This window comes from Pleuronectes platessa, chromosome 7, assembly GCF_947347685.1.
Source record: "Pleuronectes platessa chromosome 7, fPlePla1.1, whole genome shotgun sequence".
Classification (NCBI taxonomy): domain Eukaryota; kingdom Metazoa; phylum Chordata; class Actinopteri; order Pleuronectiformes; family Pleuronectidae; genus Pleuronectes; species Pleuronectes platessa.
In genome coordinates, this window is record NC_070632.1 from 7359277 (window position 1) to 7374519 (window position 15243).

The following is a 15243-nucleotide window of genomic DNA, read 5'->3' on the forward strand; positions in this document are numbered from 1 at the left end:
GTTGTGCAGAGTTATAATATTGCACTATACACTGAGTGTCTGATTATAATCTATGGACCTCCCTGTAGAAGGCATAGACAATGTGTGAGTGACAGGTAGCACCGTCCAATGGGTGCAGGTTTCAGGTGTAGGTGGAAGTGCTGTGTCCTTGAGCTCTCAGTCAGACTCCACCCCCTCGCTCCTCCAAATATGGTTGCAGAACTCAAGAATTAAACCAGCAGCTCACCAACTGGTGGATGACGTCATGTTGAGTTTCCACTTGGACGAGAGTGGCATCGATCTTTCCATCTCACTCTCGTCGATAAAGCAAATCATGAACTATTTCCTTTGTTCTCTCAAATTACTAGTTGATTTCACTAGAAAATGCTGCCACACAAATTGAAGGACAAAGTTATTGAATGTCGATGGAACAAGTCAACGACAAATACTTCACTTTCAGCTGTTGACGCAGCCCAGAGCAAAAACTACTTCAGTAGGAGCCTCTCACTGGATTTCGGTATCAGGCTGCAGGCGTTAGACGATTGGAAGCTGCACTTGTATGAATCTGGAAGAAAAAAGAAAGCATTAATATGAAATCTCATAGTGTGTCTCTGTGCCTTCCTGGCAGCGTGAAGGATGTAGAGCCAGAGGGGGGCGCAGGATGGAGTGTTCCTGGAAGACGGTGCTGCTGCTGGTGTGCGCCTCTCTGGGGGTCCAGTACACGGCCATCCGCACGCTGAGGGACTCGCTGTCTGGACCCTGCCAGGGAGCTTACCGCTGTCAGACCAGACATCTGAGAGGTACACTCCAAACACCGGATCGTCCCACACTCTGTACTGCCTCGCAACAACAGAGCATGTAGTGCTGCAGCTATGGATATATGGGCACTCATGTTTAATGCAAAGATGATGTAAATAATGAAAAATCCACTTGTTTTGTTCCAGAATTTAGTTCTTCATGGATTTTCTTAACCCATCTTTATTCAAGAGTGTGCCCCCTCAGTAGTTAGAGCGGGACTTATTGATCTCACCTCAGGATTTTTTTCCAATGCTCTCACTCAAAACTCTGCCCTTGCACTCAAATAACCTCTGCTTGTGCTCAGCTGCAGCTCTGCTCCTTGTGCATACTCCGATTCCGTGTGCGTTTGAAATCTCTGCACTTGCATTTCTCCTCCTGTTTCCTTCTGCTGTTGGATGATGAATGAACTTAACCTGCCCATGTTTTGGCTACTTTTGCCGTTGATGCACTGCAAATCGGGAAAACACATCACATGCTGTTTCGTAAAATATAGAGGGAAAGAAACAGGGCGGCATTCATCTTGTTTGTTCTTGTAGCGTAAATAACTTGAGATCCTTAACTTTTTACGTTCATTGTTTACCAGGGAGCTACTGGATTCCGTACAGGAGTGGCGGTTCCAGGTGCAAACAGAAGCAGCGTGAGCACGAGGAGATGAGCTGAAGGCAGGACATCTGAGCACAAGCAGGGGATATTTGAGTGCAAGCGCAGGGCTTTGAGTGAAAGCATTACCCAATCTGAAGATGAAGTCTATAACTCCTGCTCTCAAACTGAACAAAACATTATCTTTTATAAAAATAGGACAACAAACTATAGCTCTTAAGGACCGGCAGAGGACGCTCACAGACACAATCAACACTTGATTGGTAATATTAGCTAAGAAAATCATTACAGACAGAAACAAAGTCAAGAATCGAGCGGCTGCAGCACGCTGTGGCATAAGAGGAAGATAAAAGTAAAGCGGTGCATTAAATGAGGGAATTCCCCAGAAGAGGCGAGGACGGAGAAATGAAATATGTGTGATCCGTTTTACAATTACCCTCCAATTTATCTCCATTAATTCCCTCTCATAGCACAGCTGCAGCTTCGCCGGCGCCGGGCTCCCGTGTACAAAAGCAACATCCCCTTTGCAATCAACTCCTCATCAGCAGTAATTACACGTTAGCTATTTGCACTATATTTAGAGATCCTCCATTTCATAAACCCCCCCGATAACCACCAGCAGACAAGCAACTTACTCATGCATGTTTACCATCTGAATTATTTAAACCTTATTGGCTTGATTCGGGAGTTTACTTTCTCCTGGAGTCACGACAGTAAACAGGACTTTCTTTCACTTTTATCCGATGGAATGACTCGACTTTTAACAGATTTTAAAACTGGCAAACAGGTCAAATGTGTTTTAAAAAGCTGTCAGTGAATTTTGGTCCTCACTCCTCTGACGGGCTGTGCATTGGCCTTTTGCCTTTTGTGACAAATACACAATATATATCTGGCATCAGTGTGAGTCAAACACTTTCTTTTCCTTCTTCCAGACTCCAGATGGAGAGCGCTGTGTGACGACAGTTGGATTCCCGTGGCGCTGCCTCGGAAACACATCCTCCTGTTTGCCACCACGCGCAGCGGCTCGTCCTTCACCGGCCAGCTCCTCAACCAGCACCCAGGGGTTTTCTACGTGTTCGAGCCGCTCTACCACGTCCAGCAGGCCTTCACTAATTCCAGCAGCAGGTTGCGTCGCACCCTGGACCGCCGGGCCCTGCTGGGAGCGTACAGGGACCTCCTCCTCAATCTCTACACCTGCGACCTTCACTTCATGGAGAATTACATCCGCCCCGAGCCCCAGGACCACGTCACAAACCTCTTCTTCCGCCGAAGCTCCAGCCACGCCCTCTGTTCCCCTCCTGTGTGCCTGGAAGCAGGAGATGCGGGGGCCCCGGAGCCGCCTGATGAAACCTGGTGTCCCAAGAAGTGTGGGGCCTTAAACCTCACTTTAGCTTCAATGTCGTGTCTGTCAAGAGGACACGTAGCCATAAAGACTGTGCGGGTCCCCGAGGTGGGGGATCTGCGGACCCTGACTGAAGATCCGCGTCTGGACCTGAAGATAATCCACCTGGTGCGGGACCCCAGAGCCATCCTCGCCTCCCGCATGATGGCGTTTTCCGATCAGTTCCGCGCTTGGAAGATATGGAACGCGACCGGACGGCAACCTCGATACGTGGACCTGTCGCAGATCACCAGCACCTGCAAGGACATGGTTGCCTCTGCAGAAACCGGCCTGCAGAGACCGGCGTGGCTGCGGGGACGCTACTTACTGGTGCGGTACGAGGACCTGGCGTTCAGACCAAAGGACAAGGCCACAGAGATCTACAGGTTTGCGGGGCTGGAGATGGAGGACAGGGTGAACCAGTGGATTGCAAGGAACACCAACAGCAACCTGTCCTCCCCGTCCGACTGGAGCTACAGGTACTCCACCGCCAGAGACTCCAGAGCCACAGCGGAGAGCTGGAGGCTGCGGCTCGGCTTCGACATCGTGAGGACGGTGCAGAATCTGTGCAACGACACCTTGGCCCTGCTGGGATACAGGCGGGTTCACTCCTTAGCAGAGCTCAGAAACTTGTCCCACAGTTTAGTGGAGCACAGGACTTTTCCCCCAGTCACATGATGGATGTGGTTAAAGGTTTACAAAAATTGTATACACCCCTTTTATTTATTTATCATTCTGTTTATGTATTTATTCCTTTATTTTTTTATGTATTTATTTGACTTCATTAACTGGACTTATTTATCCATTCTGCACTTTGCCGATAGAATGAACATTTAGCTTATTATGGTTTTGCTGAAGATATTAAAAATACCAAATTTCAATTGTGTGTGGTGCTGATTCAGAATAAAGTCAACAGTATACTGCTGTATTTTTTGATTTAAAACATTATTAGGATAAAGTTGATAGAGTTTGGCTTTTCACACACACACACACACACACACACACACACACACACACACACACACACACACACACACACAAACACACAAGAGTCTCTGTACTATTTCAGAGCAAATCTGACCTTTAGCCAGACAAAGCGTAATGTTCCTGAAGGTGAGACACACAGGAAGCAAAGGGGGGATTTATTTGTTAATAAAAGAAAAATAAAGTATAGGGCTCGGCTTCCGAGTGTCTCTAATGCATTTTGGTGGAGGATTAAAATGTCACATGTCGTAGGTAGAATATGTTTCATGCAATCTCCCTCAGAGCAGCTGTGTTTTCTATGTGAGGATGTTGAAAATATGAGAAAATATCTGTATGAGTTTTGTTGTTTTTCTTTACTGTAAATATTTAAATACTGTAAATACTGTGTAAGTGTCAGAATGCAAATGTGCACGTGTCAGGTGCTGGATATGTTTGGGCATTTTTGTCAGTGTATGGTTCATATTTCTTAGACTTTTTTAAAAATAAATTATTTATAAGTAATATATATCCATGGCGCTGCTGAAGTCGTGTTGCAACCAGTTTTGTTTGTTGTGTTCTTTCATTTCTTTAATCCTCAGAGGATAGTGGATGAGTGAATGAGCTTTAGTGCCGAAAACAGAGGCTCAGGGTACAAAATCATTGTCTCTTACGCTTTAAACCGTGCGTGCTTGGTTCAGATGTCCGTGCCGCTGATGTTCCTGCAGTAACAGATATGTTTCTGACTCAGGAGAACACGCGCTGCACATGCTGCGTTTCATTCCCCGTTGATTGTGCACCTTTAGAAACACCATGATCCTTCGGCGGCACCAGCTGTCTCCGGTGAGGTATAGTGGCAGATTAGACAGCTGCACGTTTTCTGCTATTTCCACCATTGGAAATTGCTCTTTGTGTCTGAACAGAGAAAGGAAGCGTGCCATCTCCACACTCCAGCCCATTTACTTCCTCGCGGAGCTGTTCTCTTGAGATAAATGCTGAAAGTAGTTTCTGAGGAAGAGCTCCTCGCATGAATCGCAGCCAAACCTCTGATTGACTGTGATTTTCTTGCTTTTCAACTGCGAGTGTTGCTTCTTCCTATGGAGGCTTCAGTGGCAGTCCACTGGGAGCTGTGAGCCTTCATTCTCACCCCTGCAAAGAAAGCCGGTCCACAGTGAGGGAGAGTGGAACGGTCATGCTGCTCTGGGAGCACTGTTAGATATGAGGGGAAATGGTCCCTATAAAATGTATTTTTAGACACACACAGACAGACACACACTCCACCACCACAAAACAACCTTCTTGTAGCTGCCCTATAGCTGCTGACACCAGGGATATCTCAGCACAGCCCAAGGAATTGATCTACACATCCAGCGGAGGAGAAACAGGATTTAAGATGCATGGAGAAAAGAGTGGCCGTCTTTCTTTGAACTTAATCTGCGAGGCTACACAAACTGGCTATAAAGCAAAGCTTTATGACACCCGGGGAGATGCGCTTCATCGGTTTTTCCATCCCCACCCTGACACCCAAAGCTGCGAGTGGCCTGAGTCAGCTGTCGGCTAATTACCCATTTCTCCAGACTCAATACCGGCAACTCCTTTCTGTCTCCTTAACTGTGCTGACAAATTTACAGTAGGTCCTATAAATACTCGTAACAAATATGGGGCGCATGCTGATATTGGAAAATGCAAAATAGAGCCGTTAATTTACACCAATGGTTCCCAACCTGCTTTTGTTCAATGTGTAACACTCCAGGCAGATGAACTCAAGTACCCCTCCCCTGACACCACACATTACTCATTCACTTTTTATTTTATTTCAATTTTTTAATATTCAAGCTATCAGCCAGCTCTTTCAACAATTCAACCACTGTGCTTGGTTACATTTGGACTCAGCTTGTTAACCAGCGTTCACATCGTCTGCAGACACTCAGTGAAACCGATGACTCACTATGTGATTATTTTTGATTGTTTGTTAGCAGGATGACACGGTGACTCATCGGCCCAGGCACGGTGTCATCCACAGACACCTGGTGGCAGGGTGCTGCGTGGGTCAGGGAGGAACCCTTTACATTTTGGTGAGGATCTGGATCAGGGGGCAGATCCAGGAATATTGCTTCACTATCTTTCATGTTGCAAAATGCTAACATGTTTTCTCAATATTTTCATAAAGAGAATAATTCATGGATCAAACATTTTGAGTGAGCCGATTTTTAAGAGTGTGTGAAAATTTGGTGCAGATCCAAATAAAAATCCGGCTTTAGTGAATTTAAATGTAGCTTCATGAGGGGACTGTTGGGCCTTGGTGGCGGTCTATAATCTATTCACGATTTTATTCCATGAAGACCCGTATAACTGCAGATGTGCTCCTGGTTTTCCATACTGTTCCGTCCTGACATTCAAATCAGACGGGATGAGAAGAGGAGAGTGAGAGTATCACACACACACGAATGAAACGTGCTCAGCCCGACATGTTATAAGGTGAAAATCTGCCTTTTTATTCTGCAATTGGGTTTGCGGTCGTGTGGAGAGTGGACACGCTGACATCTGTCACACTGACAGCTCCTGGGACGTAGCACTGTGACGTCCTCCTTCCTGCTGGGTCTGTGAAAGTGATGACTCCCACTGTATTCTATGTATTTTTTACCTGAATTTACATGGAAGGATGGTTGAATGGATGAATTGGATCATTTTTATCAATTTATCTGAGTTTAATTATCTTTATATCACCATTTGTGCTTTACAGTGCAAATCACATTCACTCATTTACATAAACATTCATACAACACTATTATACACCACTAGGACACTTCAAGCACAGTGTGTTGCCCAAGGACACTTCTGCAACCCTTTCAATTCGAGTGGTGATGACTGCAACTGTAACCCAAAGATAATACGACTACGATAAGATGATTCAAATAATCCCTCCATCCATCCATACATCCGTTAATAAATCATGCATCCATCCATCCCTGCATTCATCCCTACATGCATCCATTCATCCACCTCTGCATCTATCCATCTATCCCTGAATCTCTGAAACCTATGGCAAATCCACCCATCCATCCCTCCATCTATCAATCATGCATCCATCCATCCATCCATTAGTTTATTAAATCATGCATTCATCCATCCATGCATTCATCCCTACATGCATCCATTCATCCACCTCTGCATCTATCCATCTATCCCTGAATCTCTGAAACTTATTGCAAATCCACCCATCCATCCCTCCATCAATCATGCATCCATCCATTCATCCATTCATCCATTCATCCATTCATCCATCCATTCAATAGTTGAAGAACAAAAGTCCGGACTTGTTTTCTTTCACCATGTAACAGACTGTAATGACCTGTTACAGTTTCAGATGCATATCCAAGCTTTGCCGTCACACACATCAAGCAGCACATGTGTGTGAACCAGCTTCCAACAGTACTTTGATAATCACCCTCTTGACCTTCCAATCGTCGGTGTCACAGGAATCAGCTCGGTCACGTCGTGATCCCCCCCCCCCCCTCTTCAGCTCAAGCCAGTCGTTGGTCATAATGAGATGTGGGATCGAAGGAGGCCGTGAGACGTCCTTGGAGACGCTCCTCCAGCTGCAGGTGTGTCATCCAGGTTCATTATCCCACTGTCGATTCTTTATGGTCCTCATCTGGGCGAGGGGCCAGAAAGTCTGCAAATTATGAGCCTCCTCCGTGTCGTGCTCACACGTAACCACACGCTTAGAGCAAACTCAATTTCCACCGGCGTACATGAATGCATATATAAGCATACGTGTGCTTGTATGTTCAGGGTATAATGTAGATATGGCGGTTAGAGGCGGGGCAAAGGTGACACTCAGCAGCAGAGAAGCAATTCCAGCTCTCATGTGAGCTCCTTAATTTACCTTCTTTATAGGAAGGCGTTGGTTTAAGACAGGTTAGAGCATGATACACCGACAACTGACAACGTACAATATGTCCAGCCACCGGGGGGGGCTCTCAATCAAAACGAAAGGATGGTTTCCAGGATGCATTGTGGGAAACAATGACCCGTTGTATAGAGTTTCAAAACTTTCACTAAACATCAGACAGCACTACAAAATGGCAAGCTCACTATTTAGAGGATTACATTATGTAGAGTGATTAGTGAGTGATTTTTTATGAATAATTGATATTATATATTGTAACTAAAATAGTACTTGTTTTTACATAAGTTTATATACATATATATACAATTTAATTCATTATCTTTTAAAATTGCCTTTTACTTGCTTTTTCCTTTATTCGAACATCCCCTATGGAACATTTGATCCTTGTAGCCAGATTATACTTCATATAACTTCCACCCTTCATTTATTTAAATATATGCTGTCATGTTCCAAAATTCTATGCCTTCCAAGGTTTATTGGATTCATGATTCTATTCTCTCTATTCATCTTTGTGCTTAAACTCATATAATCAAAGCTCTGACCTCAAAGATAAATATCATGATTTGCTGGTTCTTAGCTTCACGGACACTTTCAATAAACGGCTCGTTGAAAAGTGCCGTTGATGTCTGAGGACTTTTCTTTTTCTTTTTGGATCAGAACTACAGCAGTGTTTAAAAACAGTTTCTCACATCACACAACATTCATCATTTCTCTCAGCCTCTCAAGAGCAGCGAGGTGCAGAGGGCTGTAATTTCCACAAACCCACCACATGCAGTTCACTATATCTTTTATAGAAATGTGTTCAGAATGATGAGAAAATACATCAGACTCTCCTGACGTCGAAAAGGCTCAGCTCATTTTTCTCTATTGACACAACCATTAAAATCCCAGTGGCACTGGCACATACAGGTTTCATTCTTCACTCTCCTTACTGGGAGCCACACGTGTCATTTATGGTGAGATGAAGGAGCGTTTAAGACAGAATGAAACCACTTTGAGCCTCAGTATCTTTATTATTGGAGCCACTCTGGCCCTGAGCAGGCATCAGCCTCTGTCACAACCATCATTCAAATACTGTTATTTCCCTCCGCACACAGAAGACCTCTACGTGCACCCAGACTCTTCATCGGTCACCTTTTCCTCCTCTTCTTTCTCTGTTCACAGAATCCAAAATGTTTTGCCCGTATTCCTTATTTCTTTTTCAGCTCCTTTGCCATTGGCTGTGATATTTTTTGTAGTGAAAGTTTGCATTTTTATGACAACTCTCCCCAGCGTTTGTTCCAGCACGAGCTCACTCACAGATTATTTATTGTGTTTTCCATTGATCCTAATAAGGGGCTTTCATGGCGAACATCAAAAGGCCAGCTGGCGGAGCTGCAACTGGGGTACGGCTCCTCGAAGTAAATGCAAGCAGGCCCCCTATCAGACTTAGCATCGTCAGCAGTATCGCACACACACACACACACACACACACACACACACACACACATACACACACACACACACACACACACACACACACACACCGACACACACACACACACACACTGCAGTTTAAAAGGACGCCAGTGAGTCTCAATAATATGAATTTCATATATCAATGAATAAGTTTCTACTGCAGTTATCCATTTGAAGCACTGTTCAGGGTCGCTGCAATAGGTCGGCATTAACCTGGGGCTCAGAGCCCCCCCCCCCACACACACACACACACACACCCGGGATTTGTGTTAGTCCAGAGTGAGAACTCCCTGAAATTCTTAGATCTTTTATTTACAGGACTCTGCAGCGACATCATGATTGGACACCCCCTAAGGACGGCCCATTACACAAACTTTCATTTGTGACATATCATATTTATTTATTTATATTGCTGATTATATCTGGGTTTGAACACTGTTGGAAACATTTTAGATAATGTAAGTAAACAAGTGAACAGAATATTCCACAAAGGTCTAGTTTTAAAGAGGAATTGTTCGATATTTTCATCTTCAAATTGCAGGATTGCATCCGTACAACAGCCTGTTCCGTTACCATTTAGAGTTTGGCTGCTCAAGGTTAGTTTTAATGACACGATGGGATCATTCTGAAAGTCGCGATGACACATGAATACCTCCGCAAAATGAAGGTTGTGTTTCTATGGTTGCTGTTCTCTCTGCAACCAGGATTACCTCAAAACTACGGAATAGATTTTATTGAAATTCAGTGGATAGATACGAAAATGTTTTCCGTGTGAAATTCTCAAAATATTTATTCAGAGATCTTAATGAAAATAATCCAGCATGTTCAGAAGACTAATATTTATGAGACTGTGAAATTTGTTTGAGCGCGTGGGGGGGGGGGGGGGGGGTATGTTCTCTAGTGTGGCTCAGGGGAAAGAGCCGTTGTCCTCTGACCAGACAGAAACCCCCAAATGACCCTTCTCATAGAGAAAGTGCTGCACAGTGACGCACTGTATGAATGTGTGGGTGATTGGCTGAAATTAAAGCTGTACTGTAAAAGGCTTTGAGTGGTCATCAGGACAGAAAAGCTCTACTGAGTGACACTCTAATTAGAAGCTGCTACACAATAAGTGGACTATTCATTAATATCTGTTTTTTTTTCATTGAAACTGTCTGTGAGGATTAGAGAGGAAAATACAAGTAGCCAAAGCAAATCCATCGCAGTTTCAGTCCAGTAAATGAAGAGGAGCAGAAAGTAAAGACCATGTCAACTGTAGAGCACTGTACAATTTAGCAAAAGACCAATTTAGCAAGAAACCTCTCACACAAGTACATTAATGTAAAACAAACAACCACAACGGAAGTGAGTGACAACAGATATTGACAACGAAATAAGTTGAGTTCGGTCAAATGAGCTGTTACTGGTGAAAACCCAGTCAAACCAGTTTCAGTGAACCGTCTGAGCCACCATAGTTAAAGGTTGAGTGAGTAGAATTTAGTGACATCTAGTGGTGAAGTTGTATATTGCAGCTGAATGCCCCTAACCTCGTCCTCCCCTTCCAAACATGAAGGAGAACCTTAAGTAGCTTCAGATGGTTTAAAAACTCAAAAGGTGTCAAGTTTGTCCAGTCTGGGCTACAGTAAAAAAACATGGCGGCCTCCGTGGAGAGGACCCGCTCCCGATGTAAATATAAAGTATTCAAATGTAAATTGTTTAAATATAAATGGCCGATTCTACTGTAAAGAACATCACAAATTGTACAATTAAGATGATCACACACTGGAGAAAAACATCACTAGGAATATTTTATCCAATTTCTTTTCTGCCAATAGATCCCTCTCCTCTAAATCTTACACACTGAACCTTTAAGCCTAAAATAATACATAAGAACAAGTGATAACAAATGTACTTTATTACTTTACCCAACCGATGTGACACAATGCATCATGACTTCTATTAGATAGATGAATTATGTTTAAAGAAGATAACAGTGAGGGTGGAATCACTGCTTGTGCTGCAGCCTTTGTTTGAGAAGAGCAGTGTGTTCACTCGTGTCCCCCCCCCCCCCCCCCGCAGCCTGAGCTCCTCTGAAGGAACTCACCCCGAGGAGACTCTTTCCTCTGGAAGCTTTTTTATTTTTCTAAAACCCCAAATCCTCTTTCTTCAAGTGAGCAACACTCAGATGTTTTAGATATGGCTATTGGTCCTCCACCCACTCCCAAAAAAAACTCTCCCTCCTCCTCCTCCTCCTCCTCCTCCCCCGTTTGGCTTCTCTTCCCTTCTTTCATTTCCAGCTCTACTTTCAGAAAAACAGTAGGCGTGAAAAATGTCTGCGACTTTTATTATTTCATTTTATTCGGTCCTTCAGAGCGGGCGGACTGCAGTGTGAGGCGTGGGCCGCAGTATCACACGGGCAGCAGGAAGAAGGTGCGATGGCGGCCCTGCAGGCTCGTTCTTTTCAGTCCTGCTCTGTTTGAGCACGGTTTGGCCGCCGTCGTTCCAGCCCACTCGTCTTAGCTCGCAGCGGCTGAAGGTTCGGTGCAAGTTTGAAGCACAAAGACAGACGCAGGTACGCTTTCCCTCTGTCAGGCTTTTACTGAACGCACTTTGCATTGAACCACCATCCCACCTGAACACCCACACACACACCAACACACACAGACACAGACACACACACTCACACACACAACTCTGTCTAGATTAAGGTATACCAACACTGTCAGCAGTTCCTCTGTGAATTCCCAACTAGCTTTAATTTTCAGACTCATCCATAATTCACCAACAGAGGGCACCGAACAGAGCGGCATCCAGCCGGATTAAAGGCCCGAGTACTGTATCTTTTCCTTTTGGTTTAATTTGAATAGATTTCTTATTCATTGAAACGGCATATGAGACGTCCAATTTCAATATGTTGAAAAGGAGAAGGAAACAGACTGGGATGGAGACGGTGGGGGGTGGGGGGGGGGGGGCTGGACTCGGACTATAAACACATCAGCTCCTTCCAAGTGTCATGAGGCTGTGGCAAATATTGTCTGTTTCCCTTTAACCCTTTTTGTTTTAGGTATATCTACTTGCTATAATATTTCATCTCAGCGTGAATTAAAAAAGATTTATTCTTAAAAAAGTTGAGAGAATTGCAAGAGAGAGGGACTGTCAAGATCAGAGTGTGTCAGACGCCAAGAGATCCTGACTTTTAACCATGAGAATAAAACAGGGTCATACTTTGAGTAAAAACACTTCTTAAAAGACATCTGATGGTTTGAGATAAAACCCGGACAGAGTGACCATTATATAATAATAATACATTCTATGTATATAGCAATTTTTAGGGTTTAAGAACAAAAAAGATTGAGTAATTCAAAAACTCATGAAACCCTCTTTACAGAACCAGTTTGGAACACGAGTACATCCAACTGCACTGCACCTATACTTTCACAAAAGAATGCACGAGTTTGAAGAGCAAGATATACACAAGATAAATATAAAATAAAATGCGGCTACGAGGATGACATGCTGCTTTAAGTTTAACACACAAAGATTGAGATTGAGACTCATTCTTTCCAAATTACACTAAAAAAGAAAGTCAATGTTAAACGGTTCACTCAAACGACACCGGGGTCTTCGGTGCATCAGCCTAAGATCACCATTTCTCCTCTTGCCCTCCCTCTCTCTCTCTCTCCCTCCCTTCTTTTGTTTCCACTCACACAGTCGTGCTCCCATCAGTACCCCAGGGCTGACATGTCGGCCTGATGCTAACAAATGACGAGCGTCCCCCACTGACAGCAAGTCCATCTGTCTGTGTCAGAGTAATTGAATTTCATAAATATAATCAGAGGGGTCTGTTATGAAGGGACCCCTGAATCTGGTCTCCTCTGCATCATGGCTGCGTAATATTCCACACACAGCACACACGGGCTGCAGCCACGTCGTCGAGAGAGAGAGAGAGAGAGAGAGAGAGAGAGAGAGAGAGAGAGAGAGAGAGAGAGAAAGAGAGAGAGGGCAAGCATGGCTCCTGCAGAACCCAGGTAGACGTTTGGCGCGGCTACCGACGGGTAATGAACAGAGAAGCTGCTGCACCATTTGTCTTGAAATCTAATAGGAAGAGGAAGTTGCCAGTGGCGTGCTGGCTTGATTGATCGGGTAATGGGGGGACAATTGATGCTCGACTCCGGCGTCACCGTGATTTGCTTCGGCTTTAAAAAGAATTGAGCTCAAAAAACCGCAACAGACCATTTGACATCACTCAACTGGATAAATATGCTGCAGGCGATCTGCCGTTATTGATCAAAACTAAAAATGAAACAGAAATTACTAAAGCGACTGAAAGCAACAAAAAAAAATACTCGGGGCCACGGATCATACTGATGGTCAGCCCAGGCAGGCACGCAGTATTCCCACTGACCGGCATGTGTGCAGATTCAGCGTTAACTGCATGTTGTGCTGAAACAGATGCTTTACAAGAAACCATATGCTGAATAGAAAGCATCTAATTATCTGTTAAATGAGCCGAGCTTTGACCTGAGAAGCTCCCTCTGAGGGCCAGTTAATCCCTGTTGATGCAGTTTGAGGAATCATCGATCCAAAGACCCATCGAGCTTCGCTCCACCAGCGCGCCTTCGACTGCAGCACCCGGAGAGTTCAATCCCCTCCAACTACAAACTTACTACAGAGACTTAAAAAAAAGAAGAAGAAGAGAAAATAGAAGCTCGGCAGCAAGTAGACGATCACAACAAAGAACAAACTGACGAGGCCTTCAGGGGTTCTCAAAGACAGCGAACTAATTAGTGGCAATAAAGACCTCACAAACTCTTTGATGACGGCGCTCTCGACAGACATTATCTGGCTCCCGAGCTGAGGAGACGACTGCAGCAGGGATCAGGACTCTCTTGATGCCACTGAAAGTAACTCTTGTGAGGCACATGTGCAATTACTCCATTCATAAATCAAATTAAAAGAATAAAGAACTTGCACTGATCCGTCAGAAGTTTGCTTTGATGAATCTAAAGCCGTTGATTACCACCTGCAACGAAAAACAATCCCCCCTGTTTATATTTATTCTCAATGATATTGCAATGCAAATATCAAAGCAACAAATAACAGGGCAGACCACATGTCTCCCTTTGGCGCGTGTTCAGATAGACGAGCGTCTGCCAAGCTGTGAAAACCTATCTGGAGGAGGAAAGAGGCAGCGATTGGCTGATTCACTCGCTCTCATGTTCAAGTCCTGATAGATTTCATTTCTGACACAACTGATAGTTTGTTGCATCTGCTGTGCCGTGGGACTCAGTGAGGAGAGCGCCAACATATGGCAGATTTAATTAATGTGAAACGTCTCGTCTCCTGCCTCCCTGTGGACTGTTTAGAACGGGCTCACCCAGCGGACCTCGTGCGTCGCTGGGAATCTGCAGCGTTTTTTCCAGACCAGTTCACTCCGTTGGGTTCACTTCACTGGATTAATCGGTGTGATCTGCGAAAACCACCTGAGCCGGGCTGTCATGGGGTCCCAACCCGAAGCCGCCAACCTGGGCTCAACTCTTCAGTTTTGAGGTTTAAACTCGAGTGATATAACTTGTAAACAGGTTGACAGAAAAACAAGTCGAAATTTGATTTGTCTTTTTTCAAGTTTCAATCACTGACCTTCAGCCGAGATGCAGAGGCTTATTTCTCAGATCCTTCAAATCAATGAGCGTCTTTCGAGGCTCAGTCATTTTTTATTTTCCGTCGGTTCTGCTGAGGAGAGTGCTCCTTTAATGGATTTGAACACTAAACTGATGAAGGAGCATTTATTGGCTTATCGGGACAAATTACATTTTTCAGGAGGCTCTCAGAATCAGAGCTCCTGTCGGTAATGGGATAAACAAGATGGCCTCATCTCAAATGGGAGAGTGTGTAAACCCACCGCTGCCAATAGAAAACACATAGTTTAATAGAGATAGCAAGAAGCATCAGCATCGTGCACATGGGTTTGGGAAAATTTGATTAGGATGATAAAGCCCTGTGCCTGGTGGGATTACAGATCACTGGATGTTAACCCTTTATTTACGCTTTGCTCTGAACACAGTTCTACTAACTATCTTTTATAAATGAAAAGCTGAGATCAATAGGATAAATAATAATAAATGTCTCAGAGTCAGAACATTAAATATTTAAGTGTACGTTTGGGCTGAATTGT

The 15243-nt window shown here is 44.3% G+C and overlaps 1 protein-coding gene across 1 annotated transcript; it reads left to right on the forward strand.

The window, feature by feature from the left end:
• The first annotated feature begins 610 nt into the window (after positions 1-610).
• si:ch73-62b13.1 (Carbohydrate sulfotransferase 1-like) lies at positions 611-3436 on the forward strand. Its single transcript, XM_053427530.1, has 2 exons — positions 611-779; positions 2310-3436. Exons 1-2 carry the CDS (start codon positions 641-643, stop codon positions 3434-3436), a joined length of 1266 nt encoding a protein of 421 aa, XP_053283505.1. The 5' UTR covers positions 611-640.
• Positions 3437-15243: the final 11807 nt, after the last annotated feature.